Genomic DNA, 26,315 nt, shown 5'->3' with positions numbered 1-26,315 from the left:
GTATGGACATGTTTCCATTTGGTGGCAGGACGGAAAAATCCAGGATGATTACAAGTGGAAATTACCAACCACACCCTCTGTTCTTAATGGCCTTGAAAGTGGAAAAGGGCAGTTTTTCTGCTGAAATTCTAATCTCTTACTATATTGGGGATATATGGGAAAATGATGTAAGCCACGTCCTTAGGTTTTATAGGAAGGAAGCTGTTTCACTACTCAGGTTTGTTTGCTGTTTGTTTTTAACCCCAGTGGATATCTGCTTTTGAAAAGTAATCTTCAGGGATGCCTGGGTGGCTCAGTCGGTTAAGCGTCTGCCTTTGGCTCAGGTCACGATCCCGGGGTCCTGGGATCGAGGTCCTGCATCGGGCTCCTTGCTCGGCAAGGAGCCTGCTTCTCCCTCTGCCTGCCCCTCCCCCTCCTTGTGCTCTTTCTCTCTGACAAATAAATAAAATCTTTAAAAGGAAAAAAGAAAAAAGTAATCTTCATGTGATTCTTCATGTAGTAATTAGATAGCTTTTGAGAGTGAAACACTTTTTTTCATATCATCAGCCCAAATGTAAACCATAAGCCCTATTAATACAAAGCAGAAAGGTCTCAGAATTCAGTTGCAAGGTTAGTGCAGTCCAAGTTCATGTTCAAAGCCGTTATTTCCCAATAGACAGGAAAACAAGGTTTCTCTCTGCCTTGCCATAGATTAATTTATAAATAGTTTTCTTAGGTTGAAGCTAAATTCAGACACGGCAGGCGCACTTCAAAAATGTAGTGTAAATCCCACAACTTCTTTCCATCAGTGAACTATTACCATGGTTGACTGAAAATCTGTCAACTTTTGGAGGGGATTAGGGCACTACTAGGTTTTCTGAGATCTGGGGTGTTGTTTCCAGATAGCTGTTTGAACTTTGTACGTATGCTTCCTTAACCTGACTTCTTCTCCTAGCGGGAAGGTACAGTCTGCCTTGCAGCTGTTTCCAAGTACTCTCTGTATGCGCCGTCTTAGAATTACAGCTTCTTCATTGGCGTCACCTCTCTTCCTTGCCAACATTAAAAATAGTATTTCTCTCCTTTACATGTGCCCCGTTAACTGACATGCACATGAAAGTTACCCGCTGGAACAAGAGTTCAGAGACTACCATTGCCTTGTTAATATTCAAGCGCAAGTTCAACCCCCTTAGAGCTCCAAGTGGTTCCAGCTCCAGTGCATGTAGACTGGGAGTTAGTGGCTACGATCGTTAACCTCTGGGAACACCTGCGAGCCCCAGCTACTTCTGGCCCCGGAACAGCCTTATCCACAGTTCCCCTTTCATGAACTTCATCAGTGCCTTTCACCTTTTCATTCTTGGACACCATTCAATTGTGAGGCCTCCGGACACAGGTTTCCTCTAAATCTTCCTTATATCTCCCTTCCTTGTCGCCTTTTCTGCCTCTTTAGTTTAAGTCATCATTTCCCCTCACCTGGAAGATGGCAAGAGCTTCATCCCTGAGTCACCACCTCCCCATGCCCTTGACATTTACCTTCTCTGTGGGCTGAGTGAACCTTTAGAAAAATAAAGCTGATTGTCCATTTGCTTTCTGATGCACAGGATAATTTCTTCCAGTTATTTCTCATTCGGTAATGACTCCGCTACTGAAGGGTGGTTCTCATCAGGATTTCTTCCATCAACTGGGTCTTCCTCACCTCTCCCTAGTCTTTCTTTCCAGCTTTTTCTCCCTCAAGAGCCACTCACCCATCTTGTGTCCTAGTTACGCTTAGAAATGCACTATTCCCTAACCAGCCCCAAAGCATTCCTGCCTATGGAACTCTTTTCACCAGGACGTGTGGGTGGCTCAGTTTGTTAAGCGTCTTGACTCTCGATTTTGGCTCAGGTCATGATCTCAGGGTCGTGAGATCGAGCCCCGAATCGGGCTCTGAGCTGAGCATGGAGGTTGCTTAAAATCCTCCCTCTGCCCCTCCACGCCCTGCTCATGCTCTCTCTAAAAAAGAAGAAAAACTGTTTTCATCTTCGGTGTTCCTGGAAACTACTTTTGTCAAGCTCTTCCCCATCCATCAAGATCCAGCTCAAAAGCTGCCTTCTGGGTGGTTCTCCACTGAGTGTCCCCCTCGCTCCCACAAGTTTAGTTCTTTCTCCGTTCTGTTTCCAAGACATCTGCAGTAGCTCTGCTTTATAGCTGCCAGACCCCGCCCTGCTGGGTGAAGTGCACAGATCCAGCAGATCCTGAACCTCTCTGCACCACAGTGTAGTCAACTACCAAATGGAGAACTTGATACTTAATTGTCACCAGCCCTGTGGAAATATAAAGAAACAATATGAGAACATGCTTTGGGGCCTGTAAGATAAATGCAACACGTATCTTTATTAGGCAGCTGGCATGGGTAAAACTTTGGGGTGTGGGCGCTCTGAATGCCGATAATGACTACCATGGAAAGAGGGAAAGAATATTGGGGTGCCTAGCCTGGGTGGGATGCCTGGCTCCCCCTCGAACGAGCAGTGTGGCCTTGGACAAGATGCTTAGTTAGCCTCCGAAGAGAGCCTGTTTTCTGACGTGGGAGGCAGAAATAATGAAAAACACCTTGCAGAGTTATTTTAAAGGTTTGAGATGATGAGGGTCAAGCAGCCTGAGCCAGGCCTGGTGGAGTCAGTGATGAATAATGAACGGACGCCGACGGAGCTGTGATGTCTTGAACTCGGCTGCTTTGCAGTGTTCCCTGTCATCTCCTACATGGGCCATACCGGCTGGGACACATGCCACGGGCAGGACGCAGTGTTATGTGACTGGGCAAGGCCTGAGAAAGCGTTTGTCACACCCAGGAGACTAGGTCCCATCCTAGGAGGCATTCTAGAGCATCTCGTCGTCTCCTGCAGGAGTGATTGAGCCTCAGAACCTCAGGGATGGTGAGCTGAGACAGAAGCTCGAAGACTGTGCCGCGTGCCTGGTCAGGGAAGAACGATTCTTTATGTTGCAGTGAAATGAGCAACTCTATCGCTGGACTACACTCTCCTCTGCATCTTCTAGGATGCTCCCCCTCTGGGCTCTTGAGACAGGCATTAATGATAATAAACACAATAGTGGTTGAAATGACAACAACAAAGCCATATGGGTCAGGGTCGTGTGCAGGACCTCTCTCATACCTTATCCCTACTTAATCCTGTCACTCGTGGCCCAGATTCTGCCCCAGGGGTGAGCCTGTGACTGAGTTTGTAGCAAGGACCTTCCTGCAGCAGGACAGCACGAGTGGATAAGCTTTGGTAAGTGAGGTTTTTTGTGTTTTGTTTTGTTTTGTTTTTACACTTCTGGCGCCTGGGTTCAAAGTATTTTTGTCTTCAGAGCCTCTGTACCTTCGTCTCTAAATGGGAAATAATAACACTTAGTTCCTAATTTACCTGAAGGGAGTACATGAGAAATGCTGGGTGCGAAGTGCTTTACACTGTCCCCAGCATACAGCAGGCATGAAATAAATGCTCGCTTGTACCTTGTGTGCAGTAGCCTTCTCATAAAACCGATCTGAGCCATGTGACTCCAGGTAGCCAAGCAACCCGTTTCTCTCTTTTCCCAATGTGTTCCCTCTTTTCGTTAAGGAGAGTCAGCCTTTCCTCCCACCTGCCCCTGCGGAGCTGTCTCTGAATGTTGAAAGGTTGCCATGGACACCAGTAGGTTTGAAGGCAGATGGGGTAATCTGGGAAGACTCGAAGGGAGTGATTCTTGGAGAGTGGTCTGGAGAAAGAGGATGGGGTACCATTTGTTGTCAGAGAAAACATTTCGGGCAGTTTTGGGTAAATAACATTGAACCAAGCAGACTGGTTAATGTAGGGACAGAAAGAGTAAGCCGCACTGGATCTCTGGGAGAAACCCATGTCACTGGAGATTCCATCCAGTCTCTGCATCTTTGGGATGAGAACACAAACGGCCAGAGGTTTAAGGGGCTCGCTCAGGCCCACTGCCAGCCGGCTAGGGCATCCCCTGCTCAATGCCCAAGTCCCTGATGATTCCATAGAATGGCAACCGCGGGCGAGCAGGGATGGTTTTGTGTTTTGTTCACTGATGTATCCATATAGCCTAGAAGAGTCTTTGATGCATAGTAGAGGCTTGTCAAATGTTTGTTCAATGAATTCCAGTGGTTTTTTTTAAAAGTTGAAATGTAAGTAAAGATAAGTGGAGAGCTACTAGGGATGTCCTCTACTGGGAGGAAGAGATTAAGAATCCTACTAGAGATAAGATGCAGTTGGAAATCATGATAGTGTTTTGCGAAGGAAGTGATATGATCAACATAATAGCTCAGGAAGATGGTTCAGATTGCTTCCAAATAGACCAGAGAGAAAGGAGACAGGAGGCCATTCCACTTCTTGATTAAAAAAAAAAAAGCTGCGTGGTTTTTTTTTCCAAATATGCTGATGAAGTGAATGAACTTAAAGCCCAGTCCATGTGTTGGTTGTCTGAAAGCCCTAAGCGTCTCATTATCATCTCACCTGATGACGTTGAATACATCCATGGAGTCCAAGATCGGAGTTTAATTTCTCTCGCTACAAGTGGCGACACGCTGACTGAATTCAGCCCTGCCTTCCGAAATGTTCTGTTTAAAACAAGAATTGTACTTACTGGCCTTTGCATGCACCTGTCCTAGAGCACGGAGAATCAGTGTCTGCCCTTGGGACCGGGCATTTATAGTCACCTGCAGAAGATACTCTTGGTGCATGCTAAAACACAGAACACAGTGTTGGAGGTGAAGGCAAGAGCCGTGTCAACAAGATGGAGAGGATTCTTTTAGCAAAATGGTCATAAAATCTAGATACTTCCTGGGCAAGAGCCGGGTAGGGGGATGGGATCTCGCAGACACTCCGCGTCCTCCGTGGCCACGTGGCTAAGTAGATGAAGTTTATTAAAGCAAACACAATGGCCAAGAAGTACTTCTCTCTGTCACTTGCTTCCCCGAATTATTTTTTCTCCCTTTCCTCCCTCAATCCCTGTTCTCATCCACCCACTAGGATCTCTTTTTTTTTTTTTTTTTTTTTTTGGCAGTCTTCAAGGAAAAATAATGAAAGGAAAAAAAAAACGGGAATTTACATAATACCTTTCTGCCAAGATACTCCTCCCAACAATCCCCTGAACAGGCCTGTTATTATTATTACTGTTATTATTTCCGTTTTGTGGGCACATCACTTGCTGCTGAGACTTTTGGCCAACAACACCTCATTTCTTGAACAATGCTCGCCCCTCAGCTTATGTATAAAAAAGGCTTCAACTGCCACCTCCCATTTGCCATTGTGCCATGTATTCCATTACAGTCTCTAGCCTTCTGTTTAAGTTTACCGTTTAAAAATATATTAAGCCCCTGTATTGTGAGCGCACTGCAGGACTGGTGAACAGAAGGTGCCGTAAGCCCTGAAAGAGGGCAGAATCACACATAAAATTCCTCTGAACTGAGAGAGAAAGGGAAAGCGACTGTCAAGGCAAATTGATTTGAATTGCATAACAATGTGATTTTTTATTTTTTATTTTTTTTAAAGAATCAACTCGGGTTGCGAACTATTCTTTCTAACAGCTTCAGCTTGGCAGATGACACTACCTGTCTCCTTCTGATCTCTCCCAGTCTTTCAGGCTCCATATTTGTATTAGCTGCCAATTTTTTAATGTTTCCAGCTCCCTGAATTTTTCTCGTTGTTTCGTATGCTCCACGACAGCAGGGCCTCCGTGGGAATGACCCTGAAATGGCACGAGCCACTTCCAAAGGGTCTCTTTTAATGGCCCCAACCATCAGTCCCTTCCTTGGCCCGCTACCTAATTTATTTTTACCATGGAGAGATGTTATGCAGCAGACCAGATGTTGAATCTGACATTTTCCCCCTCTTTCTTCTCCTCGTACTCATATTCAGTGTTCCATCAAATTCTCATTCTTCTCTTTATAGAAGATCTGCCCTACTGTTGGGTTAGGGGCCGTATTGCTTCCCAACAAATAACCACAAGGTCTCAGTGGCTTGTGACAACAAACATTTTCTTTTTTATGACCGCAGTAATATCACATGGCATTACATTTGCCATTTTCACCACTTGTACGTGTACAACGCAGAGACATTAATTACACTCAGGGTGTTGTACGACCATCGCGGCTGCCTATTTCCAAGTAGTTGTTCGTCACCCCAAACAGAAACTCTGTAGCCATTCACCAAAACGACGTCTCCTAGTCCTCCTCCCCCGCCCCCCCCCCCCCCCCCCCGTAACCGTAACCTTGAATCTACCTTCTGGCTCTATGAATCTGCCTAGTCCAGATATTTTGTAAGTGGAATCTTACGATGTTTGTCCTTTTGTGTCTAGAAATAAGCATTTCTTTCTCATGCATCTGAAAACTGGTTGGGGTGGTTCTGCTGATCTTGGCCGGGCTTGCCCGAAAGCTGCAGACGAGGGGCAGGTCCACTGCACGGGTGTCTCATCCTCCTTGGGCCAGGGGGCTGGCTGGGGTACGGTCTGTACCTGCTCATACGGAGCAGGAGTGGACAAGCAGGAACACACAAGGCCTCCAAAAGTGTGGGCTCTGATCTGGCATGCTGTTACTTCTTTACCTCTTACCTCAGCAAGTCATGGCCAAGCCCAAAGTCTCCGGTCAGGAACGTAAATGCCACTGTAACCTTTCTGAGCCTCGTTTTCTTATCAGTAAAAACGGGATAATAGTTTTTCCTGTCTCTTAGAGCATTGTGATTATTACTACAATGTTCTACCTTTGCCATGCGAAATGCAAACAACATTATTGTCGTTCTTAAAATGTAAAGAGTAGAAAAGCAACCTAATCCAATAAAACTGTACTTTTTTAATTTATTTTATTTTATTTTATTTTTTAAAGATTTTATTTACTTATTTGACAGAGAGAGACACAGCGAGAGAGGGAACACAAGCAGGGGGAGCGGGAGAGGGAGAAGCGGGCTTCCCGCGGAGCAGGGAGCCCGATGCGGGGTTGGATCCCAGGACCCCGGGATCGTGACCTGAGCCGAAGGCAGACGCTTAACGACTGAGCCACCCAGGGGCCCCAAAACTTTACTTTTTTTTTTAATTTTTTTTTTTTTTAACTTTACTTTTCATTGAGGACTGGAAGTTAAAGCTAGAAGAGGATGCTGGACAGCTTCATGGAAATTCAGAATGAGATTTAGAATTGCACACTAAGGCCTACTGGAATTTGATGAACCGATAGCAACCTTTTTGTCCATTGGTTTTCTTAGTTGTTTTCAGCAGTAGAATCCTTTCTTCAACAGACACCTAACCCACAATCCAGTGGGTAAAGCCCTGGAGAGTTTCTGGTTGAAAATGCACAGCAGGGGCACCTGGGTGGCTCGGTCGGTTAAGCAAGTGCCCTCGACTCGGGTCATGATCTCTGGGTTCTGGGATCGAGCCCCGCATCATGCTCCCCATTCATCGGGGAGTCTGCTTCTCCCTCTCCCTTTGCCCCTCCCCCTGCTTGTGCACACTCCCTCTCAAATGAATAAAAACTCTTAGAAAGATTAATTAAAAACAAAAAGAAGAAAGCACACAGCATGCCCAGGACTCTTCTACTGGCCTGTGCCCCTGTCTCAGAAGGGTTGCATGGAGCACCGTTTAAAACCTGTGGGAGTCCCAATAATTTTGATGCAGTTTGTAGTATTTAGTTGGATGAGTTGAATGTTGTACACTCATACCTTTTTGCACCCCTCTCCAAGACGACAGAGCTTTAACTATGTATAAGTAACTTTAGGACATTCTTGGAGCTCAGGCAGACACCAAAAAGAGTACAAGAATAAGGTCAAGGAAGGCTGGTAGAGTTCGTCATATTAAAGAGCTAGCCATGTCACAGGACCACAAAGGAATGGCACAAATAAAACGCCGTCTTCCCCTGAACACGTGCATACCCGGCGACCTATCAGCCCCACTCCTAGGTACATGCCAAACAGAAGTGTGTACGTTTATTCACCAAAAGACATCTACAAGAATAATAATAGCAATAATAGCAATACCATTTTACAGCTCCAATTTGAAAACCACCCAAATGTCCCTCAATTGGTAAACTGTTCTGTGGTGTTAGAAGTCAGGATAATGAATGGGGTACCCGCGTGGCGCAGTCCCTCAAGCGCTGGACTCTTGGTTTCGGCTCAGGTTGTGTTCTCGGGGTCATGAGATCGAGTCCCCCATTGGGCTCTGTGCTGGGCATGGAACCTGTTTAAGATTCTCTCTCTCCCTCTCCCTCTGCCCCTCCCTGCTCCACCCTCTCTCTCTTTCTCTTTGAAAAGTAGAAAGGAATAAAGGAAGAAAAGAACAGAAAAACGAAGTCAGGATAGTGATTATTGCTGAGGGGTATGTCTGATATAGCCCAGGGCCTCTCAGTCTGGGCGCTACTGACACTTTTGGCTGAAAATTCTTTGTTTTAGGGGGCTGTGCAGTGCACTGTAGGACAGTTGGCAGTGGCCGTACCTATATCCTCTACCTACTAGATGCCAGTAGCATCCCCGTTGTTGTGACAACCATAAATGTCTCCAGTCATTGCCAAATGCCCTCTGTGGGGCGGAATCGTTCCCTGTCGAGAACCATCGATGTATCTCAACTGCCTGGCACTACTAGATACTCAGTAAATACTCACCAAAGGAGTGAATGAGGTGAGAGCTACTTAGTATCATACGTGTGTATAAAACAATTTAATTTTTTATCCCAAGAGCTCCAGCTGTCCTTTATTGAATCTTAAATCTAAGTACCGGTTTCATCCATTAGTTAAAGGTAAGTAGTTCAAAGGCGAAAGACAACATTCATTCAGCTGAAAATAAATTAAATAGGCAAAAAATTTAGGTCAGACCAAAAACAAACATCACATGCAAATAAAATTCTCTTGACAGCAGTTTCCACATTCTGAGCACCTAACCTGAAATTTCACCGCAAAGGTTTAAAAAGTACAATAAAATAAAGTGCTTGAAATGAGCCGATTTCATTTAAATGTTAATTTTGATAATCACTGCGTCATTTATGTGATTTTAACCTAATGACCTAATATTCTTCACGAAGAAAAGCCCAGCCTAAGCCTTAACTACATTCATTAAAATGTGAATTAGATTTTGCAAAGAATTGTGGTTTCTCCCTAGGTTTGTATTTATAGTCCTTGGTTGTATATAAGCATTTAACTCTAAACCTAAAATTACAACGTACTTTAATCCTTGCTCTGCAAAGTTCAGATATCTACCCAACAATATGCTGCCAATTGTGCCCTCAGAATTCTTCTTTGTAGTGAAGCGCTTTTAGTCCAAGACTCTGGTAGGAACTTTTTTTTCTCTCCTGAGTTCGTTAGAGCACCCTTGTCCCTGCTTCCACCTCTGTTTGTAGGATGGACATTTTGTATTTCAGTGTGAGTCCAGGTCACGGTATTCTGGGGAGCCATTAAATTAGACCCTGTCTTTTCTTCGATAAGGGAGACATGTTCAATTTCAAAATCATTTCACCCCTTTGATGGCTGTTTTTTAAAAACATAGTTTTTTTTTTTTTCTTTTTTAAGATTTTTATTTATTGAGAGAGAGTGAGAAAGCGCATGTGTGTTCGGGGGCAGGGGGGCAGAGGGAGAGAGAATCCCAAGCAGACTCCGCGCGGAGCGCAGAGGCCAACACGGGGCGCCATCTCATAACCCCCGAGACCATGACCTGAGCCGAAACCAGGAGTCGGACGCCTAACCGGCTGAGCCGCCCAGGTGCCCCTAAAAACATAGTTTTCAAAGTCCTTATGGACAGATGGTGTTCCAGTTTTCTATTGCTGCCCAACAAATGTAAGGGCTTAATAAAATAATTAATTAATTAATAACTAATACATACATAAAATAAATAGTAAAATAATTTCTTCTCTGTCGTGCTCTGCGGGTTGACCGGACTCGTCCACCTGGTCCTCGCTGGTATCTCTCATGTCACTGCTGTTCAGAGCCAGCTAGAGCTGTAGCCACATGCAGGCTTGTTTGGGCTGCACATCCCAGGGGGCTCACCCCAGCAGCTCATTCCTGCGTTGTTGCCCGGACCTGGGCAGCCGACAGAGGTACAGCTGGCCAGGCGAGTCCCCCTCTCTCCACAGGGCTTCTCCACATGGCCAGCTTCCTCACAACATGGTGGTCGCAGGGTTGTTGGCTTTCCTACCTGGTAGGTGGCTTCTCAGTGAGCGTTCCAAGATACCTGCGGAGTGGGTCTCTGCAAGGCTTCCTAGGGTTCTTCTAACCGAGGCCTGGGAGTCATGCAGTGTCCCTTCCACACCATTTCTATTTATCAAAAGTAAGTCACAGAACTTGCCCGGATTCAAGGGGAGGAGACTACACAAGGTCCAGATACCAGAAGGTGTGGTTCATTGAGGTCCATCTTGGGGGGGGGGCCTCTGTAGCTCGGATGGGAAAAGATGAACAGTTCAGTCATCCAGGTTTTCAGGGTGAAGTCGTCAACCTATTGCTTATTAAGGATCTTTTCTTAAATTCTCTCCATTTTTCCCACTGGCTACCAAACTGTTGGGGTTTTTTTGCTTGGCAGTATAACCCCTCTTTCAAGGGTTAAAATGGTACTGGGAGAGACACTGTAGAATCAGTAGGAGCCAGGCCGGTGCTCCTAGACAAGTGAACTCTTTGATCCATCTCTTCTGTCTTAGCTGCCCTGATGACTATGGTGGCTTCATTATGTGCATTTTCTTTGTCAGCATCCCCTGAACATAACTGAGAAATGACAAATAATCCCATTCCTTGCGGTTATCAAAGTAAAGACACGGCTCAGCAACAATGTGTAGAGCGTTAATGTTTCCTAATGTCCATGACAGATCACACTTAGCCTTAATGTGTTGATCTGGTTTGAATGCTTAGTCATTTGCTAGCTGTTTCCATTCTCTTCCAGCTAATGGCTTCAGTACATGTTAGGAATTGATACACTGGATAATTAGTGTCTCTCTGCAGAGTGTTGGAAAGGTCAACTAGATGAAGCATTAAACCACCAATCTAAGTAGTCCTGTGGCAACTTTTCTAAAAGCGAAGGGCAGCATTATTTCCTCCGGCTTTGCCTGCAATTGACTAGGCGGACAATGTTATGGCCGGTTCTCAGATCATAAAAATCTTAATGTTCTTTTCCCATCTCCTGGTTCAGATAGAAAGAAAAACATGAAAAGGAAGCCTAGGACTGCAGAAAGTCTCTTCTGAGCAAAGAGTCGCTGGAGAAATGCTGTTATAATCATTTCTGATTTCCTTCATCAGCGGCTGTCCACCAGCCGAGAGTGTCAGGGCTGAGGTGCACGCAGTAGCTTGCAGAAAAGAATGCTAATCTCGCCGAAGAACTCTGAAGTACAAGAAGAAGAAAGGATCTGATGTGTGTGTGCATTTACCTTAGAAGTGAGAGTTCCAATGCCCTTTCTCTGTGCCTTACCACCTTTCTTTTCAAATAAAAATACTGCACATCAGTCTCTCGCGTCATGTTAGAATGTCATGTTGCAGTTTACCAAATCCTTTCATATGTAACCCTAAATTACCTCTTTATTTTGCCTTCCCATAGCTGAACCTTTCAGCCTTCATAGATTGATTCCTTACTTCATTTTTGAAGTTTAAAACCTTATAGTTAACTTGTTTGGACTTTTTTTTTTTTTTTTTAAGCAGGACTCTTGAATTTTGACATAAAATATCTTCCTGTATATTTTAATTATTTGGGCTTGGTTTTGTTTCGTTTTCCCAATCTCTGAGGAAATCTCAGGGCTCTTCAGAACTCTGTTACATCTGTATCAATTTCTGAGTTGATCAAGGGATCTATTTAGTTGGTGCAGAAGGAAATATACAGTAGTGCATGCCAATATGATCACATATTGCGACAGTAAATTCGCGTAAATATGAAGTGAGAGAGGCAGTTTAGGAAAGATGCCAAGCCATGCTGCTCTTAGAAAAAGACCACACCGGCTTTAGCTGCATTGTTGGAAGAGATTTTAACACTGAAAGCCTCATTAGAATCCTAGCTCTTCCTCACATCACTTTGCTTGCTGCAACAAATTCACAGCCAGGGAAATTTACAAATGGGATGTGTTGCCAAAGCGTGACCTGCAACCGCTGGTGCCGGATGTCCCAAACATGTTTCAAGGGATCCCATCAAAAAGAGTTAAGAGACTTTTGTTGAAGAATCAAAGGCAAATTTGATAGGAGCAGTTTAGGGGAGGTCAAACTCTATTTTCCTCTGCAGATTAGCACTGTGATTCAGGGACTTAAATGACGCTTTTAACAAACTCAACTATTTCAAAACTATTGGTACTGCACTTTGAAGCTATTCTTCAAAAGTAGAAGAGTCACTTGGAATTTATTATGAAATAATACTTCTCTACACACGCCCCTAAATGTATTTTTTAACGTCCCTAGCTGTTTCAGACCTTCATAAAAGGAAGTTATCTGCTTACTGGAATGTGGCATCTTCCATTCTCCATTCTAATCTTTCTGTTGAAGCGATTTTAAAATGGCTTAGATCCAACCAACCCCCCCCCCCCCCCGCCACCCGCCAGGATCTTAGAGTTAGGAATTCTAAGAGATCCAAAGCAGGTTTAGGGAAATTCTGCAGGCAGTTGTACACTTGTAATCACAACAGCTTGTAATCTGTAGTTTAAACATTCAATTGTTGTGTAAGAATCGAAACTCCCAACTCCACAAAACGCCTTCCTTGCCCCTGTTCCGTGCCTGGGAAGCCTGCAGTGGGCTAAGGGGCATTCCCCAAACTTCTTCTCTAGCTTTGGCTGCTTCCACATAGAAATGGGACCGGGACAGTGAGGTAAGAAGCAGGAGAGTTCTCACTTGATAGGCACCGATGTAATCTGGCATTGGCGTTTCCTCTATCTTTGGAGGATAATGCAAGTTGACTCTTGGGCGCCTGGGTGGCTCAGTTGGTTGAGCAGCTGCCTTTGGCTCGGGTCATGATCCCAGGGTCCTGGGATCGAGCCCCATGAGCAGGGAGACTCCTTCTCCCGCTCCCTCTGCCCCTCCCCCCCCCCCCCCCCCCCCCCGCTCGTGCTTACTCCCTTTCTCTCAAATAAATAAAATCTTTAAAAAAGGGAAAAGAAAGTTGACTCTTTCCCTTGTGGGCATGTTTGTGGGCTCCTGGAAGATTTCTCTGTTGGGTGGCTCCAACTACAGCTCCCTTGAGTCAGAGAGAACCCAGAGGATGGCTGGCTTCTCCATCTTTCTACCAAGGCTCTCTCACCCCTAGAGCGGCTCAGCTGAGCAAGATGCCTTTATTCAATGACCCCAAGGTACCATTTCTACTGCCTCTTCCACATATTGGCCCCAGGAATTGCACACTTTAGGCCTGCCTCAGTGGGAGGGTAGGAATTTTGCAAATGTAGCCTCTGTTCTTTGGGCATATGTTGCTTCTACCAACCTCTCCCGGTTGCCTTTTGTTGCTGTTGTTTTTAATTAAGTAACGAGTCCAGCTCCGAGGCGCATAAAGGGTTAAAGGTCCCAAACTCTGGTTTTCAGTACCTCCTTGAAAGTCCTGCAGCACCTTGCTTTGGCGTGCAAAGCTGATTGGGATCTATTGGCGTGAGGCCCCAGCTGGATCCGCCTCAGCTGGCTTGGCCTCCTGTAACTTATGAACACACAGGGCTTCCTTGTTGTTGTTGTTGCTGTTTTACCCATCCTCGGACTGAGTGAGGAATCCTAACAGACCCAAAGCACTATGGAGTTCATGCTTCATGTCTGGCAAGGGTAATTAAGTACTTGTAGATGAAAGGAAACAGAAATAAAAGCCCATTCCCAGAGCTGATAATAGTTCTATTGAGATTTTTTCCATCACTTCTTTTCTTTCTAACAGGATGACGGGAGGCAGGACGGCGCAGGGGAGTACTGGCCTCTGTCACCTTTACTCTTGCTCAGCCACGACTGGCCCTCAGCTCCCAACACTTGTGTTTCTTGGTTCTGATCCTGCAGAGAGGAAATCCAATTGGCTCACTCCAACCCCTGGGTCCAATCAGCTCGGCCCTGAGCACGGATCCCTGGGCCCAGTGCCTGCTCCCGAGGGCCCTGGGGGCGGGCCTTGGGCAGAGCACGCCCACTACCATGGATGCCATGCGCACAAAGGCTTCAGTGAACGGGGCTCTATCCCGTCTCTCATCTGCTGGGCATTCCTTGTTTCCCTCAAACAAGGGGAACTCGAGTGAGAGCTGAGAAGCGGTACTTGTGTTGCTTTCTGAGTGTTTGTTTCTCTCATGCAGACATCTGTGTGGCAACAGTGGGGGCTGGGGGATGGTGTTAGGTCCACCAAATGAGTGGTAGTTTGGTGCAGTGGATCGGCCCCAAAGAGTTCGGAGGCTGGTTCTCCATTGTCTTGGTGAGCAAATGAGGGATTACTTCAGAGGTCTCCGAGAGCCACCTCCCCTTCAGCAGTTCATAAGATGGCTAACATACATCTACCCCCCATTTCTTCATCCTCTTCCGAATCGTGAGTTTTTTATTAAACCATACGTGCAGAGAGTGGAATTCATCAAACTCATCCATTCAGGGTATAAACAATCATCATAGACCCATGGAAGGCCCCTCTTCTCTGAGGTTGCTTATTTATATTCACGCCCGCCCCTCTCTCCCCTGAGAGAAATCCGTTGGAACACGTTTAGTGTGTCCTTTAGTATGCGCGTGTGCTTTTGCACTTTTGCGAACGGTCTTCTGGTTCTGTACCCTGTCTGGTTCCTTACCTTGCATTTGAAGCACCATCCCCAGGGTTACCAGGCACAGCTAGGCTCCTGCCTCTTCCCCGCACGTCCTTCCATACTGTGCATCCACGCACGTCCATGTCCACTGCCCTATAGCTGGATGCCCAGCTGCTCTCTAGCACTTCACCCCCACACAGCCCTTAAAGGCCAGCGGCAGAATTTCTTTGTGATCTGAACCAGAGTGGAAAGCTGAGGTCATAGTGCATGTGACACTGAGCTTTGCCTAGTGATGCCACAATGCTCCGCTGAAGGGCTGCACCTGTCCACACACCCAGCAGCAATGCATGATTACTCCTTGTATCCACTTCACTCTGCCTTGGTTATACTGTTGCTCCGTTCCTCCATCTAATGGGAATACTGGCTGCGTACTTCTTACTGGAGCTTTCTGCCCACCGTTGGCAACTGGGAACGCATGGGAGCACACGGGCTGCTATCAACCACGCGCTGCTCCCCCCCACCACCACCCAAAATTACCATCATCCGAGACGTTCTGGTACTTTTGGAGTTTCTTGCGTTCTATTCCTCCCCTCTCTGCTCTGTTGATTTCTGTCCTCCCCCACCACACTCCCCACCTCCCGGTCCACACCCAGCGTTGCCGCGGCCAGTGGCCCAACCTGGTCCGACTGAGCCTGACGGGAGGGCACCTAGCCCCAGTGCAAAGATTGCTAGAAATACGATCTGCTGTGGCTTCTTCCAGGAAGTGGCCTTGCAACGGACTCCCTTTACTTTATTCATTTGGACGGTAAATCGCAAAAGCAGGTCATTCATTAAAACCTAAAGTAGGAAAAGTCAGCGTCTCCTCAACAGAGTGGCAACTGACCTTTCTTCTACTCAGGATGGAAAGGGAAGGAAGGAAAAGTATTATACCCACAGCATGATTTTCCTTGAGGGGTTGAGTTATTTGTCAGGATTGGGTTATTTGGGGGACATTAAATAAACCATGATATTGCCTCGGGGGACACCTGTCGTGAACACTATTTCCCAGCGAGTGCCCATCTGAACTACTTAGCGCCCCAGCGTCCTGGGCGTTGTTACTGTGGACCCCGTGAGCTCCCCGGCGTGGGGAAGTGGTGTTTGCGGGGTGCTGTCTGTGCACAAGAAACCCGCACTGACAGTTCTCTTTCATGCTGCTGACCCTGAGCAGATAAGGATGTTACGAATTTTTAAAAAATCAATTCCCTTTCTAGAAAATTAAAATCCAAAGGGGGAGAATCAATGTGGAGGGTGGCGGAAAGTGCGGAGACTGATGGAGTCGAGGCTTTTCAGACAGTCCTTTCCCTGGGCAAGTCAAGTGTTGATTTCAAAGGCCTGCTGTTCGGCGTCACAGATAATAGCGCCCGACATAAACCGCATGGGAAGCTTTCAATCAGGCTGTTTGTTACACTGGGTGAACACTTGATTTTGGCTTTCTCTGAGGTCTGAAAGCCCATTTTTGAGCTTTTTTATTTACTCTGCCTGAGAGCCCCGGAAACGTTCGCCAACACATCATACATTGCATTTCAAAAGAACGCTGTCATGTAGAGTCCGGCCTCTGTGCATTTCATAAATATGTTTGTTTTTCTTCTCTTTCAGAAGCTGCAAAGAATCGATACTCCTCACTGTCATTCAGCCTTACCCTGTAAGTGTCCTGTGAGTAAAAGTGCCACTGCATGATCCCAGGATTCTAGCCTCCCCCTCCTCCCAGGCTGGGGAAACCGTGATGATGAATAACAGCAGAGAAAAACAGCATGCACTCACAATATGAGTTCAGAAGTCTTCATTATTTGTATTTTATACACCATGGTAGCAAAACCATTCATAGGAGAGAAAGGAAAATAACGCATTTTCTATGTATCTTGAAACCAGCTATTCAATCTGTGGGACTCACATCTGGAAATCACACAAGACTCAAGACTCTCTTATGGTTTCCAGCTTAAGAATCACAAATGGAATGGGAATGTTTGATTGTAGGATGTTCTAGCATAATTCTTTTTCGTATCCCCTTCTAATTGGTAGACATTTCAGGGAGATTCCCCCCTTTAAACATGGCTATTAGAGGAAATACGGCTGTCAGAATTTGATTTAAGCGTACAATTCAATGATCTATATAAAATTTACCAAAGTTTGCAGACATCACCACGGTCCAGCCCGAGAACACTTCCTTCAGCCCCGTGAGAACCCTCATTCCCATTTACAGTGAATACCCTGCCTAACCCTCAGTTCTGGGCAACTACTAATTGACTTTCTATTTCTGTAGATTTGCTGTTGCTTGTAAATTCCATACATCGGCAGTTGAACTCAAAGATAGCAAGAAATTCCTCCAGATCCGCCCCCCCGCCCCCGCCAAACATTTACCATCGGTACTTTGTGGCCTTTGCAGGGATTGGCAGAGATCCCACCTGTTTACGCTTCTGGTTTCCTGCCCGTGGAGCTGGAGGCTCTGCTAATGGTCAGTGTCCATCTCCTGACCAAACTCTTCCTCTCCCCTGTCCCGGCACTTTCCTCCTAAGCACTATGGCCTAAGCATTTCAGGCAGGAAAAAATACGTATTCAAGATTCCGCTAAGATAACAAATAGAATTAACCAAGACACTAAATCATGCCATCCAGGATGTAACTATTTATAATAAAAGCTTAGTTTCCCATTCACTGTTCCTTTCGGTCCCTCTCTGTGCCACAACTGCACACGCATGTCTGGATTTGAAAACCCAGGAGACAGCAGGATGTAAGAGAACCGAGGTTTGAGATCTAGTTCCCAGCAATAGAGCAGGGGACTCCCACACCTGCTCAGATTTCTGCACCTGCCTGAGAGGGTCACACTGCCTCACGTCCAAGGGCTCGCCTGCTCTGCATCTCATGACTCCGTGACTCCTTCCAGAGAAAGTACAGCTACATTGTTTCTGTTAACCAAACTGTCACTCACCCTCACTTCTTCTATCCACACTTCCTCATTTCTTGACAGTGGACAAACAGGTTGGGTGAAGCCAATGGAAGTGTCTACAATAACCGAGTGGTTGGCCAACTACAAATTCCTAATGGAACTTCAAGTTCACCTTGTGTTTCCTGAATTCTCTCTTCCCACTTTGTAACCTCTTAGACATGCGAGATCAGAACCATCGTATTCCATGCCAGATTATTTTTGCAACGTTTGCAATGTGAGGTGATGTTTTACCCCATGCAGTAAACTTGGAGAAAGAACAAGGAGTTTGGCATTTAAGTTAAGGGTTGTGTCTTGCGGCTTTGCTTGCCGTTTTTTGCCATTGGAGTGTGCGTGACTGGTTATTCGTTTGAATACTCATTATTATCAGTGAGTCATGGAACTTCCTGTAATAGATCATCTGGCCAACGGCTGCACCTCTGCCCCTCGCAGCAGTCTCTCCCTGCCTGGTCATTGTGGATGGAATCCTCATCTTTGACTTTCCTTGACCAGCCCTACTTCCCGACATGCCCGCCCCATACCCCACCCCACCTCCTCAGCCTAGCCAAACCGTTCTCCCCTTCCAAGCCTCAGCACAAGCTCCAAATGCTATCTCAGAGTTTCTCACCGTCCCCACTGCTGACATTCGGCCTGGAGAACTCTACATTCTGTGGTGTCGTTCCATGCACTATGGGGTATTTAGTGGTATCTCTGGCCTCTACCCATTAGATGCTAGTGGTACCCTCTCCCCATATTGTGACAACCAAAAACGTCTCCAGGCATTGCCAGGTGCCTGGGGTGGGGGGTGGGGATTCCTTCCACTTGGGAACCACTGTCCCACCTAGAGTCTCCCCTCACTGATCCAGCCCAAAGTGGCTTTTTCCTCTGCAGTATGGGAATGGAAATGAAGGGATTGAAACCCCAAAGTGACTTAAATAGACAGATTCGACCCAGAGAGGGGAGAAGATGGGAGAAGAGGCTACACGGTGTTCCTTACATTTTTGTGTTTGGATTTTCCTACCGGCCCGTTGCTTTTTAAAATACGAAACCTCACTGGGTCCCATTTACTTGCTGAACATTTCTCTCAGCAGCCGGGATTGGCTTCCTGAGACAGATGACTCACGAGGCCAAAAGACCGTGTGTAATTTCTACTTTTATTGCAGTTGGTAAAAATTAGCATTTTCATTTATCCTGTACCTTGCCGGCCAGCATTTGTGACGTTGTATTTCTTCTGCCTAATAGGGTCCAGTCCAGACAGAGAGCCGATGTTCGCCCCTCTTCTCACCTCACTCCACACGGTCCCGGGGCACCCACAGTGAGCCCAGCTGTGGAAACTCCTGAGGCTTTTGAGAAGCCATTTTTAACAGGCTGCTGCCTTGTTTTCGAAGTATTATAGATGGCTCTCCCCCTCCGCCATGTTTACTTTAGTTCTTAGAGAAAAATTGTGGAAGTATAGAAGGAAACACACACACAAGCAAAAAAAAAAAGAAAAGAAAAGAAAATGCCTCAGCACATCTTTTCCTCAGAGACAAGCCGTGTAAACAATCGGCCTATTTCCTTCAGTCATTTGACAGATGCCTTGTCAGTAGTGGAGATCTTGGACATGCAGTTTATTCTGCTCCTCTCACTGAGTCTATCATAAGCGTGGTTTCATGCCATCGAGAATTCTTTGTAAGCATCGCATACATGGCTGGGAAGCATTCTATCGAACCAGGATTTACTTAACCAGCACCCTCTTACCGACTTCAGTGGTTTTTACTTCTGCACGCAACATCTTTGTGTAGAAGTCTTCATCTGTATCTAGTTAGTAGTTCCCCCATTCCATTACAATGGCATTCTAGAAAAGGAATTTCTGGATTTCTTACGAATTTTTTTTTAAAGATTTTATTTATTTGACAGCACAAGCAGAGGGAGAGAGAGGGAGAAGCAGGCTCCCCGCCGAGCAAGGAGCCCGATGCGGGGCTCGATCCCAGGACCCCGGGATCATGACCCGGGCCAAAGGCAGACACTTAACTGACGGAGCCACCCAGGCGTCCCTGGATTTCTTATGAGTTTTATTCCATCTTTTATACCGTCTTCTTTCCTTGCACTGTTACTGTTTTTTATTACAGAGCTTTCTTGGCTAACCCCTTCCTCCTCTCCTTTGACTCTGCCTCCCACAGTTCCCAAATCTAGAACTTCCAGAACTTCCTAGTCTAAAGACAGAGACTACTGAAAGAGTCTCGGTTACCTCCCCTCACCCAGTCCCAGCTTAGTGAGACTTGGGCTAGGTCACTCTCCATTCTGTGGTCCACGCTTCACATTCACTCAGCTTTTTTCTAGGCGCAAGAGCTGAGGGACCTGCTTGCCTGCTTCTCCCTTCCTGCCCAACTTCCACTAGGTTCCACACACGTGAGGGAGGCTACATGTCTCCTCATGGGAGCCCCCGAGTATTAGACGGGATCAGAACCCAGACCAGATCCTCCTGCCACGCGTCATGCTGAGCATGCCAGCCCGATACCCAGCCGAGGTCACCAGTGATTGTTCGCCCGTGGGTTTTTTCAGGCTGCAAGAGGATGCTCATGCAGCAGGCCACAAGTGCTCAGGAAATAACATTCCTGAACGAGCAGCCCCTCCATCACTGATTGACAGGAGCTGGTGAATATATACCCTAGCTCTCTGTCTCCTCTGACATTCTAACTCTGAGGCCTGTGGGCTGCCTCGTTCCAAGATGTCCCCAACCGCTTTAAGCTTCCGTTGCTCACAATGGTGAATGACTTACGGAAGGCTTCATTGGCTTACTCTTTCACCCCGTCTCCCTTCCTCCTGCCCACCTATGCGTGCTTCCTGGGAGTGCCTCCCATTCAGCTACCTGTTTGTGGAGTCTTGTCTCAGGGTCTACCTTGGGGGAACTCCACACTAAGTTACCCAGTGATAACTGTGGGCTACTTAGACCTCACCAAATATTTACTCCATGCCTACTATGTATATAGTACTGTAGACATACAGGAATTGCAAATTTCAGACCTTATGCTTTAGTTTCAGAAATTTTACCTTATTTATGTAATTTTTTCCGAACGATGTTTTCTAGTGACTTCTCAGCATCTGAAAGCCCCAAGAGCATGGCACACATCTACTCTGGCCACCTTAGCAACAGCAAACTTGGAAAGAGGTGCAGAGGCTGATTAGAGCCCTTCTAATCTTAAATTAATTAACGGCAGGAGAATCTGATTATTTTAAATGGTAATTACTCGTCATTTCCACCACAGGATAGGAAATGCTTGTGATCAGCACCTACGGGCCTGCAGGTTGCTAAGAATTAACTCATCGGGTTACTGAGTGGTGTACATTGTATGTGTTTTGAGCTGCAAAAGGAGATCCGAGTGAAAACCACAGTCATGGCGGGATTACATACCCCGCGCGTCACAAATAACTCCAGCCAGTGGGATAAGCCATTATTTTGTTGACTCTATTTCAGTAACCTTCAGACTCAAGGAGCTTATGTTTTTATTAACCAAAAGTAATTTTTAAAACTTATGTCAATTATCTAAAATAGTCGCAAATCCAGAACAAGAAAAATGCCCTGGCCTGAAATCTTGGCCTTGTATCCCAAGTCCGTTGACTTCAAAATACATGTAGAATAGTATTTACTTAACTACCTTGGCTATCTAGGTTCCTGGCTGGTTCTCTTCATTTATCAGGTTTGTCATTAGGGCAGGGCAAATAAATCTGGGGACGAGGCTATAGGGGAGAGGGAGAAGCAGACCCCCCCGCGGAGCAGGGAGCCCGACGCGGGACTCGATCCCAGGACCCTGGGATCATGACCTGAAGCGAAGGCAGATGCTTAACCGACTGAGCCACCTAGGCGTCCCTGTGAAATGCTCTTTATTGAGGCAAGCAGTGACATAGATAGATCATTTTAAGAAAATGTGGCGAAGTATTACATTAAAAGATTCGGGTGCGCAGAGGAACCAACGTCCGTATCTGGCATGTTGGGCCCTTGCGGGAGTCTTCATTCACAAACAACGCTGGAGCCTCGGGGCACCGCCTCGCTCGGGCGCCTCGTCTAATCAGTGGCGTCCACCACCGCCCCCCCCCCCCCCCCCCCCCCCCCCGCCCCGTAGCTTTCTGACAGCCACTCCCCTTTTGCAACACCCATTGCGCCAGTGTAAATATTGCCTGCTTAAAATCATTAAGAGAGAATAATGTTTTCTCTTCAGCTGAAAAATGGCATATCAAAAGCAAGGAACTCACTACTGCACAATTCGTTCGTTAATCATCACCAAACGCAGCCTAGAATTACAGATAGGGAGGAGAACACCACCGTCCCATCACTTAAGCTCTGTAGTAGGACTCTTTTTGTTTTTTTAAGTTTGTGTTTTTAGTAATCTCTACACTCAGCGTGGGGCTCTGAACACTCAACCCCAAGATCAAGAAGCTCATGCCCCACCCACTGAGCCGGCCAGGCGCCCCTGGAGTAGGACTTTTATTTTTTTAAAGATTTTATTTATTCATTTGAGAGAGAGAGAGAGAGAGAGAGAGAGAGAGAGTGCACAAGCAGGGGGAGCCGCAGAGGCAGAGGGAGAAGCAGGCTTCCCGGGGAGCAGGGAGCCCGATGCGGGGCTTGATCCCAGGACCCCGGGATCATGACCTGAGCCGAAGGCAGGTGCTTAAGGACTGAGCCACCCAGGCGCCCCTGGAGTAGGACTTTTAAAAAGTCATGTTGAACATGTTCAAAGTTGTTGTTCTTTAGAGTCTTTTGAGTTCTTGGTTTTGCTTTCTTTTGTTGTGTCCTAAGAGGGCAGCTGTTCGCTGAGAACATCTTGCATAAATAGGGCAATTAAAGCTCTGGCGGCCAAACCATTCATTCATCCATCCAGTCCCCGCAGGACACTGATCAGAGCAGAGGGTGGGATGGGTGTGCAGGGGAACTTGAGATAACAGGATTTTTTTCCAGTATTCAAGCAAAACTCCACCCGGAAATAGACATACACATATTTTATCGTGTTTTTTTCAACAGTGATTTTGTCTTCTTACAGTAAGATGCACATAACATAAAGCTACCATTTTCACTATTTCAAAGTATTCAAATCTGGGACATTAAGTGCATCCACCATCTTGTTCAACTGTCTCTGCTGTCGAGTTCCAGAACCTTTTCATGACCCCAAAAGGAAATTAACCCTGCAGATGTTAGTCGCTCCCCATTCTCCTCCCCAGCCCAGGGCAACCACTAATCTACCTTCTGTCTATATGGATTTGCCTGTTCTGGACAGTTCATGTAAATGGAATCAAATCCTACAATACGTGACCTTTTGTGTCTGGTTTCTTTCACTCAACATAATGTCTTTGAGGTTCATCTATGTTGTAGCACGAACCAGAACTTCATTCCATTTTATGGCTGAATAATATTCCATTGTATGGATTTGTCATTTCATCATATTGTTTTGATTGATCTCAAGTATACTTGTATTTGACAAAGATGGGAACCTTTTTCATTTTTACTTGAAATTCAAAGTATGGGACCCCCTAAGTGGCTTTTGTGCCTTGAGATTAATACAACACACAGAAAGTTGAGCCTCTGTGTTGGTTCTAGAGTCAGTTACTAGGATTCTTTCCACAACAGTCTGAACCTCTTAGGACTACATACCCTGAAAACCATTAGGTTGGACAATGTGCAATTTGCAGTATTTGACAATTTTAATCTATAAAATAGCAATTTCATGATTCAAACTAAATATTTACCTGTATATTAGTTTCAGTAGAGAATGCAGTCCTCTTTAAAAATAAACAAATCGGTGCCTGCAACATAGTAGACACCTCCTAGATGCAAGTTCCCTTCTCCTCGGGCTTCATTAAAATTATGCAACAAGGATGACTCTCACATGGAGTAAATTGACCAGGACTGTGCAGCAAGAGCTCCCTGGATCATAGTACCCTTCTGAGCAAGTTTTCCTCTTGCACGTTTAGTTTCTGAGGAAGAAAAATGGAGTCACTCGGCTCCTCTTTCCAATAAGAGACAGTACAATTGACACTTGAACAACATGGGTTTTGGGAGCACCAACCCCTGTGCAATCAAAAACCTGCATGTAACTTTTGACTCCCCAAAAACTTAACTACTGATAGGCTGACCAGAAGCCTTACCGAGAACATAAACACATATTTTGTATGTTCTATGTATTATATACTGTATTCTTAGAATAAAGCAAGCTACGGAAAAGAATGTTATTAAGAAAATCATAAGGAAAATATGTTAGAGTGTCTAGCTGGTTCATTCAGTAGAGCATCTGACTCCTGATCTTGGGGTCTTGAGTTTGAGCCCCATGTTAGGTGTAGAGATTACTTAAAGAAATAGTAACAAAATTAATATAAATTTTAAAAAGGAAAGTACATTTATGGTATTGTGCTGTACTTTCTGCAAAAAATCCACATATAAGTGGATCCTGTGCCATTGAAGAGTCAACTGTACAAAGAGCCTTTACAGTGAGACAGAATATGAAGTCCACATTCAGTTGTAAGCCAAGGTGGTCTCTGCCCTCTCCTGCAAGACCCCAGGATGACAGGTTGCCAACAAGAGGCTGAAATTCAAGTTTTGGGCACATAAAGTGGGGGTGTTTTGCGAGTGTGTGCGTTTGCCTGTTCACGTGCCCTTAAGCCCTTCATGTGAATAACAGTGGGATTATCGATCACTTTAGAGCTATTAGTGACTCTTCTCCACCTCACTGAAATCATGAGTGATCAATTTGACATGAACCCAACATGAGATTTGACCACCACTTCACCCTCCACATCACGCTCAAAGCTCTATAGTCAAAGCAAGGTTTGTGTACTTTCACAGCCATCATTTTAAAAAATCCTTGCGTGGGGCGCCTGGGTGGCTGAGTTGGTTGAACGTCAGACTCTTGATTTCGGCTCAGGTCGGGATCTCAGCGTTGTGAGATCGAGCCCTGTGTTGGGCTCTGCGCTGGGCATAGAGCCTGCTTAAGAGTCTCCCTCTTCCTCTGCCCCTGCTCTCTCTCTCTCCCTCTCTTCCTTTTTCAAAAACAGGAAAATAAGAAGATCCTCGGGAATGTGCTCAGTAAGAACAAGGACCACGCTATTTGCAGTTCTGGTCTGCTGACTAAATCAAACCTTCTACTTTATGAACATGACAGGGTTTTGATTGCCTCCGTGATTTGTGTTTTGTCCTCGAATTGGACATGCACCAAACATACTTTTTAGCAAAAATATTGCATATTCGAGAGGATAAAGCTAGAAAACCAGTGTTCCGGGGTTTGTATTATGTTCCCAATAATCATATCCAATGTTTTCTTTTTTCTAGTCTCCCAAGTCAGCATTTATTAGTGCTGCAAAAAAGGCAAGATTAAAGTCCAATCCAGTCAAAGTGCGGTTCTCCGAGGAGGTCATCATCAATGGCCAAGTGTCGGTGAGTTGACTGTTGCCTGCTTGCGACTCAGAGTGGGCTGAAAAAGGGGCTTTGCACAAAGCACAGCCAGTCGCCCCTCTGGAATGGTCAATTGAGAATTCGTGGTTGGATTTCACAGGGCTGCTGAATCTCAGAGTTGTAAAGGGCTTGAGAGATCACCATGTTGTGCCTGATGGGTTCCCTCTATCGTGTCCAGAATACGTAGTCATCCAGTGTGTCTTTGAATGCTTCCAGTGTTACAAACCTCACTACTTTGCAAAGAAGTTAATTTGATCTGAGATCCCTGGCATTGCCCCACATTGAGGAAAATAGGCCTCTTTGAAACTTCCACCTGCTTCTTCTCATTGTGCAACTGAGCGTGCTTCCATTATATATTTTGAGAAAGGTTTCCCCTAAGTTTTTCCTTATTCAAAATCAAATGTCTCTATTCTTTTCACTAATCAAAATGGAAAGAAGTTAAGATGCTGGGAAAGTGTTATATATGCAAGCAGAAGTGAAGAAATATTTCCTGGATCTCCATCAATAGGTCTTGATAGAGATCATGATTGCTCAGGCACATAATTCATCTTCAAAATGAACAGTGCAAACGTCAATAGGATGCTGTATTTTTCATCTTTTCCCCCAAGAAAATCTAGCCTCATGTTTTTAGTTTTTAGAAAGTGGTCATCTAAGGCACTAATCATTTTTGGACCTCTGAAATACCAGCCTTTGTTGTGGAGGCTGTGTTGTTGCTGGTGGTGGTGTTTAAATAAACTCACAAGGACAAAATCTCATCCATGACATGCTCGTGAGGGGTCACAAATTCTTCCCTGAGGCTGGTCCTGGATCTGAATTTGAAGATGTAGGCCGGCACATCCTGAGCAAGGCCCTCCTGATCCAAGAGTCTCCTTGTCAAAACTTGCCGACCTGTGTCTGCCTGGAGTCTAGGGGTCAGCTGGCCAATCTGTTAAACTACGTGACGCTTGTGGGAGGGGCCTCGGGCTGTCACCACGCTGCCCTGGGAGCATTTCAGCAGCTGTGGCCTTGTCCTCCCAATCGCGTCTCCCACCCCATCTCCTCTGCCCCCGTTCACCCCACGCTGTTCTGCTCACCACAGTGCCTCCCTGCCCCTCTGGATGCAGTTAGCATCCATTAGCATTTCACAAGACAAAGCAGGAAGGTTCCAGTCACAGAGGAATCACGGTATCACAGAAGGTCATCTGACACTTACCCCCATCTTTTCTCCAGCTTCCGAGCACGAGACTGGGCAATCAGCTTACACATCTTTAGAGAGAATATGATTCTAGAAGCTGCAATGGCAGTTTTACTTCGTCCTGGATATAATAGGGCTCATTCAAGGCAGCTG

The 26,315-nt window shown here is 45.8% G+C and overlaps 1 protein-coding gene across 4 annotated transcripts in view; it reads left to right on the top strand.

Annotated features, from left to right (window-relative positions):
- Positions 1 to 26,315, top strand: part of FRMPD4 (FERM and PDZ domain containing 4) — a 551,594-nt gene that overhangs the window by 486,601 nt on the left and 38,678 nt on the right. For all 4 annotated transcript variants that reach the window (XM_027609162.2, XM_027609161.1, XM_027609160.1 and 1 more), the window contains exons 5-6: positions 16,246 to 16,291; positions 24,866 to 24,970. In XM_027609162.2, coding sequence (XP_027464963.1) covers positions 16,246 to 16,291; positions 24,866 to 24,970 — 151 coding nt within the window. The remainder of the gene's footprint in view (positions 1 to 16,245; positions 16,292 to 24,865; positions 24,971 to 26,315) is intronic.

The sequence above is a fragment of the Zalophus californianus genome, chromosome X (assembly GCF_009762305.2).
Source record: "Zalophus californianus isolate mZalCal1 chromosome X, mZalCal1.pri.v2, whole genome shotgun sequence".
In the NCBI taxonomy this organism is placed as follows: Eukaryota; Metazoa; Chordata; class Mammalia; order Carnivora; family Otariidae; genus Zalophus; species Zalophus californianus.
This window is presented reverse-complemented; position numbering and strand designations above follow the sequence as displayed.